The 7,476-nt window shown below is 37.5% G+C and overlaps 1 protein-coding gene across 1 annotated transcript; it reads left to right on the top strand.

Moving 5' to 3' along the window:
- Positions 1–5,042: 5,042 nt before the first annotated feature.
- Positions 5,043–6,965, top strand: LOC148940987 (zinc finger MYM-type protein 1-like). The gene has a single exon (XM_089105127.1). The coding sequence runs from the start codon at positions 5,043–5,045 to the stop codon at positions 6,963–6,965; it is 1,923 nt and encodes a 640-aa protein (XP_088961253.1).
- Positions 6,966–7,476: the final 511 nt, after the last annotated feature.

Genomic DNA, 7,476 nt, shown 5'->3' with positions numbered 1-7,476 from the left:
CATTAAAAAACATACAAACTGTGGAATGATAAGGAATGACAATGTAATTGTTGTTTATTTCAACGTTTCTGGAGCATTCATTAGCTCCGTCTTTTGATCTTCTTCTATTTAACAGCAGGCGGGCTTTTCAGTAATACTATTTAGCCCTTTTCCTTCTGCTTCACTCTGTGGGCTACAGAGCTACTGGCTTGATTGCCTCATATTTATTAGATATATTCAGATATCTTTCAGCAGATCTTTTGACTCTAGGAGTTCAAATATAAGATGATAGATGTCGATTTCTATGCTCTGTGTACAGGTATAGTTGGCTAGGCTCTTGACTGATAGTGGGATTTTGTGGTGTTTGAAGTATTTTAACAGTTTAGAAAGCAAGGTATGTTGTGCAGACGTCAGCATGTTACATTCAAATAGGCAATGGTCAATTGTTTCATTATTCATATTACAATGCCTGCAAAGAGGGGACAGGGGAATTGAACCACTTGAATTAGAAATCTTATATGAGAATGCAAGGACATTTAGTCCATTTGTTCCAGAACGAATTCTATGATAAATTTTAGAAAGATACTTATTGGGAAAGGGGGAAAGGATTGGATTAATCTTATTAAAATTAATATCTAATAGCCTCCATCGGTAAATATCTCTGATTGGGATTGGTCTCCCACTTGGCTGGTCAATATTTATAGCATTTTTTGCTATTTTATCAACCTGATGTTTACCACTTATGCCAGAGTGGCTAGGAATGTACTGAAAGTAAGTTTTTATGCCACTTGAAGCAAGATTATCAATAATACTGAGACAATGATAAGTGTCAATGTCCAACTTATATTGAGGAGCTGAGGCCAGCAACTCAAGGCTTGATAAAGAGTCGGAATAGATGATAATATTATTCAATTTTTCAATCAAAGATTGGTTTTGCTTAAGGTGTTCTAATGCCATGATTATGGCATTTAATTCAGCAGACATTATAGATAAATTATTAAATAATCTCTCGCCCATTGCAATTTTCAGGTGAGGAAAGAAAATACCACTTGCAACCTTCTCATTCATTTTTGACCCATCAACAAACATTTGGAAGTGATTTTTATAGGTAATTGTATTAAGTTCTGCAAATTTTTTCTGAACAAAAGCAATGGGGGTTAAATCTTGATTCCATTTTGAAAATTCAGTATTTATTATGGGAGATGACCAATTCCATGGAGGGGATTGGGGGAAAGTAGGTGCAATAGACTTTGCTGGTACAGGGAACTTCTTTTGAATATTGGCATACTCATCTGCAATACCTCTATATATGGCTGGATTTCTTAACCAATTATGTAATGTGTGTGAGCTATTTGATTCAATTTTTGTAAGATGTTTTATCAAGAGAAAGCTACGTCTATCCCTTATTGTTGTTAATCCACTCTCCATAAGCTGAAACTTGGTGCTTGTGGGTTTCCTAAGACCAAATATGAGACGTATTATATCATTTTGTGTTGTTTCAATTTTTTTGCATCTGGGTCTTTGCACATGCACCATATACAATGAGCCCATAGTCAATATGGGGTCTTATATGTGATTTATAAAACTGGAGTAAGGTTTTCTCCTTACAACCCCAGGGTTTGGAAAGAAGTCTTTTTAGTATATTTGCTTTTCTATAGCATTTTTTTATTGTGTTTGAAATGTGGAGGTGGAAATTAAGTTTTTGGTCAAGCATGAGACCTAGGTAATTAATATTATTATCTTCTGGAAGAGTTGTTTTATTTAGAGTTAGTTTTGCATTAACATGGTTTCGCTTCCTGTGAAATTGGATTATTTTTGACTTGGTGGGTGCAATGGGTAAATCTGAATGTTGAGAGAATTTTTCAAACTGGAAAAGTGACTTTTGCAGATTTGACTGTGCTATCTGAAAGGTGTTGCCAGATGACCATAGCACCAGATCATCAGCATATTGTAGATTCGTATGGGGTAGGTTCATGTCCCAGAGATATAGGGCAAATAGGAGGCAACTGAGGACTGCTCCCTGAGGTAGGCCTTTGGATATTGTCTTTTGGGGTGAAGAGGCTGAACCAACACAAACAATGAAACTTCGCACTTCTATGAAGGATTTAATAAAGGATACTAGCTTGGGAGGTACTCCAAGGTTTGCAAGTTTATTTAAAAGGATTTGGTGGTTCACATTGTCATATGCTCCTTCAAAATCAAGAAAAGCTGCCACTAGGATATTATTTTTTGAGAAAGATTCATTTATTGCATTTGTTAGCAAAATGAAAGCATCTGTTGAGGAGTGGTATTTCCTGAATCCAGTTTGAGTGTGTGGGATCATGTTATTTTTCTCAACAAACCAGAGGAGTCTGTGATAAATCATTTTCTCCATTATTTTCCCCATCACAGGTGTAATCATTATGGGCCTATAAGACTCAGGGTTATCTTTTGGTTTATTTTTCTTTAGGATTGGTAGGAGGGACGAACATTTCCATATATTGGGGAACCTAGAGGATGCCCAAGCGTGATTATAACAATTTAGCAGTTCTTGTTTGTATGAAGGTGTGAGATTCTTTATCCATGTAGGGTGTATATTGTCATAGCTGCTGCTAGTTTTGGACCTAATATGATGTATTGCATTATTCAATTCCTGGATTGAAAATGGATTAGTTATGTACTCGGATCCTGGGCGTGGTTGGTAACTAGGGTTCATAGGAATTGTGGACAGATTGCTTTGATTGTTTGATGTTAGCTTATTAACAAAAAGAGTTGCAAATAGGTTAGCCTTTTCAATAGCATTGTCATAATGGGTATTATTATGTATAAGCTCATACAGGAGTGGGTTGGGAGAAGTCTTTTTCGCACATATGTGGCTTATGACTTTATGTATAATTGGCTCATGCGTTTCTCTGGAGAGATTATTTGCAAAATTATTCCAATATTTATATTTAGCATCTATTATAGTCCTTTTAGATTAGATTCTGCTTGGAATTTTTTTAAATATGTAGTAGGTGTTGGTTTTTTTATGAATTCTGTCCTAGCTGCCTTTTTTATCTTCCATTTATTTAGGCACTCATTTGTCCACCATGCTTTAGGAATTTGTTTAGGGAATGTTTTCTTAGGTGTTGTCCTGGGGATAGCATGATTAGCTGTATTTATTAGTAAAGATGTCAAGGCTTCAGCATGTGTGTCAACTGTTGTGTTAGAAATGCATGAACTTTTGGTGAAACTTGTAATTTCATCATTTAGCTTATTTTGGAAAATAGACCAATTTGCTTTAGTGTTGATATATTTGGAGGTATGAGATGAAGTTTCAGCAGGTTCATTTAGGGAGCAAACTATAGCAAAGTGGTCTGTACACAGATTATCAATTTTATTTATGTAAATTTTGTTCAAAAAATTTAAAGACACAATTTGTAGGTCAATTGTGGAGAATTTGGCACTTTTGGGGTTAAAATATGTATTTAGGTTTGGGGGGGTAGCAACAGCTAATTCATTATTATTTGAAGTCATATGCTCAATAAATTTACCAGCTTTATTTGCTGGTTTATTCCCCCACAAAAGGCTGTGGGCATTGAAATCACCACAAATAATGATGTTTTTTAACATATTAGAATTATTTATATAATTAAAGAAATCCTTGGCATCTGAAGTTTGGCCATTAGGGTTATAAAAGCTTATTATGTAGGTTTTTAAATTATTCAGCCAAACACTTATACCAATTAGAAAGATTTATCTACAAATCTTCCAGTTTTGGAAGAGCTTAAGAGAATGCAAGAGCATTAAATGCTTTCCTAAGGCCCAGCCATTTTTGCTAGGCAGCCGCTCACCATTATTTATACCTCTTGTTATATTCTCACCCTAGAAACTGGGTATGGCGCAAAAAGGGAATGAAAAAGAGCTAAAATACATTTGAATTGACAGTTTTAGTATGAATAAAAATTGCAGCTTCGTGAAAAAATTCTACTTTTTAAAGTTAAATCGGCTGTTATTGAGAGGCATTCGCTTCACGTCAGCGTGCTTCATCTAAAACAAAATTTACGACTTGCCCTCCAAGATTTTGCTGATAATCTAGGTAAGTACGACAGTTTTGTTGTATTAAGTTGCTAAGTTTCTTTTTCGGATTATCTTATTGTTTAATTTAGGAAATTCTACTCGTAGTTAAACTGACAAAAAACGATATATATATTTTAACCCTCTTAAATTTCAGTTGACTAGCTTATACTATTTTACCGAATTCTAAAATCTGAGAATTTGAGCATTTGGAGGCGCTTAAACATGCAGAAGATGCTAGAGCGTATTAAATGATCAGTCGAAAGATATTTGTATGCTATCGTCAATTTTGGTGGAAATAAAGCTATTATTATAAATGAGAGAAAAAGCACCCTATTTAATAGACCACCCCGTTATTAATCATGAAATAACAAAAACGAAAACTATTAAGGGCAAAATTCCAATACGTAACACTAAACATTAGCAGAAAAGCTAATTAGAAGCTAGGAGCAGGGGCGTCACTGTCACTTTTTTTAGGGGAGGGGGGGGGGGAGCACGACGAAAGTTTTCCAACAAAACCAAAACTGTACCGACGGAAAAAAGGTTTAGAGTGGCGATAGTTTCTGTATAAATGGAAGTAAATGGCTTGAAAACAGTATTTTTTGCTGCGGAGCGTTGGAAATTCTAGAAAAATTTACTAAGAAAGTCTATTATTCCATATGTCTCCTAGACACCTATTTAAGGGAACAGCTCTTTCAGAGCTATCGGCCTCTGAATAAAGTTAAAATGTTTAAAAGCGAAAGCACTGGATTTTTTTCTAGGGTGGAAGTGTAGCCGATGCATCGGATACGATATTGAGAGGCAATCTTGACATCTCCCTCCATAAAAGGGAGGCACCCAACCAGCCAAAGCTAGCCGTATACCCCAAAACAAACGGTCGTCGTTTTTCTGATAAAGCCTATGAGAAAAAACCATGGGTAGAATACTCTATTAAAGAAGACGCCATTTACTGCTTTTGCTGTCGGCACTTTTCCTTAACAAGAAATCATGAAAATACTTCTGATAATGTAGTGTTTGTCGACACAGGAATGAATAACTGGAAAAAGCTATTAGAAAGGATTGAAAAACACGAGGCTTCAGAAGCTCATAACCAAGCAAATCGCAGCTGGACCAAATATAAAACAATTGAGTGTGGCACATCTGAGTCAATAGCTACAACTCTCTATTCAAATCGGAAGGAAGCCATAGCGGAAAATCGCCTGCATATAGTCACACTTGCAAAAGTGGCATGTGCCCTAGCACGCCAAGGGCTCCCATTTCGAGGTCATGATGAACACGACGACTCACACAATCGAGGTAATTTGATAGAAATGCTAGAAATGATGACAGAGGGAAACCCGGATCTTCAGCAAAAACTAAAACGTCGGTATGGAAGCTATTTGAGTCCCGACTACCAAAATAGTCTTATAAGCATACTGGCTGACCTCTTGCAAGAACAAACAAGATGCTCTATTAAGAAATATTGGGCAATCTGCGCAGATGAAACGAAAGATCTGTCGAAAAAAGAGCAGCTTGGTTTAATTATTCGGTTTATTGATAGTAATGCTATCATCTGCGAGGAGACATTCGGAAGTACACATCTTGAACAATTAGATTTTGCATCCCTTACTAATGCAATCAAGGATCTTGTTGAAAAGCACAAACTGGATTGGAGCACCTGTGTGGCTCAATGCTATGATGGTGCGAGCGTCATGAGCGGCGCATGTAATGGTGTTCAGGCTATTCTTAAAGGATTTGCACCACAAGCTAGGTATATTCATTGTCACCCCCATCGCCTAAATCTTGTGCTTGTGCAGTCAATAGCTTCTTGTCCGAAGGTTAGAAATTTCTTTTCTTGCATTCAGGCATTATACGTCTTTCTCAGCCGAAGTGCGCCACGTCACGAACTTTTCCTTCGAACCCAACAAGAACGCGGAGAAAAGAAGATTGAGCTCGAGCGGCTAGCCGACACTCGATGGCGCTATTGGTTTTCCTCAATTCAGAAGATCCGGACACGTTTAGGTGCTATTCTCGAAACATTAAGGGTTATTTCGGATGAAGCCAATTCAACAGAGGACCGTTCTGAAGCTTCTGGGTTGCTGGCAACAATTGATGCCAAATTCTTGCTCATTCTTGAAATAATGAGCAGTATCCTTGGTCGGATAGATATTGCATCCAGACAGCTCCAGTCCAAGAGCCTCGTTCTTTCAGATGTAAATTCTCGGCTTCAAGCAGTTCAACAACAGGTTCTAGAGCTCCGATCTGAAGAGCGTTGGTTTAAGATGGTCGAAGCAACGAAAAGCTTATGCAAGCAGTTCTCAATCCAAATAGAGAAGCCTAGACGCTCGGTTGCTATAAGCAGACGCCTTCTCGATTTTTACGTCGAAACCACTGTCGGTGCCAGAGCAAGAAATCGAACAGAAGAGGATCCTGACATTTTTCAAACTTATAGGTCGGGCATTTTATACTTCATAGTCGACCGAGTAACTTCGGAGCTGAGACAAAGGTTTGGTGAAAACTCCTCAGTAATCCAAGGCTTAGAAGCGTTTGAGCCAAGTTCACCGAAGTTCCTGGATGAACGTCTAATACAAGACTTTGTACGTGACTTTCCTACATTATTAGTAAACGAGTTGAAGTTTGAGTCGGAGATAGCCTTGGCAAAATCTTATTTACAAATGATGAAACCAGAATGCCCATCAAAAGCTCTTGCCTACCTCTACATGAACAAAGACGCCTTTGCTGTCATCTCGGAAGCTTTCGAAATTGCTTTGACGCTCCCCCTTTCAACTGCCTCTAACGAGAGATTTTTTTCAACGCTTCAGAGGGTTAAGACATATCTCAGAACAACCAAGACTGATGAGCGACTTAGCGATTTGTTAGTTATAGCAACCCAGCCGGAAAAAGCGAAAAAGATAGATAATAACATTGCCGTCGACAAGTTTGCTTCCCTGAAGCAACGACGTTTCCCATGAGAATAGTGGCTCTCTCTGGATACTTCAGTCGTGATGCAGACAAATTTATGATTTATTTGCTTAATTGTGTTTATGTACTTAAATTTTTGTATATCGAATTGTTCTCTAAACTTTACCCAAATAATTTTAATTTGGCTACCACTTCATTTGGCTCGATTTTCCCCTTCCTTGGATTTTTGCTAATTCAACCCACTTGAGGCTGCCTATTGAGACATGGAATTTGCCCCTCCCCAGGTTTTTTTCATTTCCGCCACTGCGCTTCGCGCCAAAAAACCCTGTTCTAGGCCTTCACTCAAGCCAATTCTTAACAAAACAAAATGATATTTCCTAATTATAAATTTTCTTTTTTGGCTTAGATCCTTCACAGCACAATATATGTTTTTAAGTAATTTGCTTCCCTAAAAAGAAGTCTAAGAGGTCCAATATAAGGGATAATACAGTTTTTAATAATATTTCAAAAATATCCGCTACTTGGCGGCAGGAAATGCTCTTTCCAAGCCATCCACTCGCT

This window comes from Artemia sp. Qi Xiang Cuo, chromosome 19 (genome assembly GCF_049724085.1).
Source record: "Artemia sp. Qi Xiang Cuo chromosome 19, ASM4972408v1, whole genome shotgun sequence".
NCBI lineage: Eukaryota > Metazoa > Arthropoda > Branchiopoda > Anostraca > Artemiidae > Artemia > Artemia sp. Qi Xiang Cuo.
This window is presented reverse-complemented; position numbering and strand designations above follow the sequence as displayed.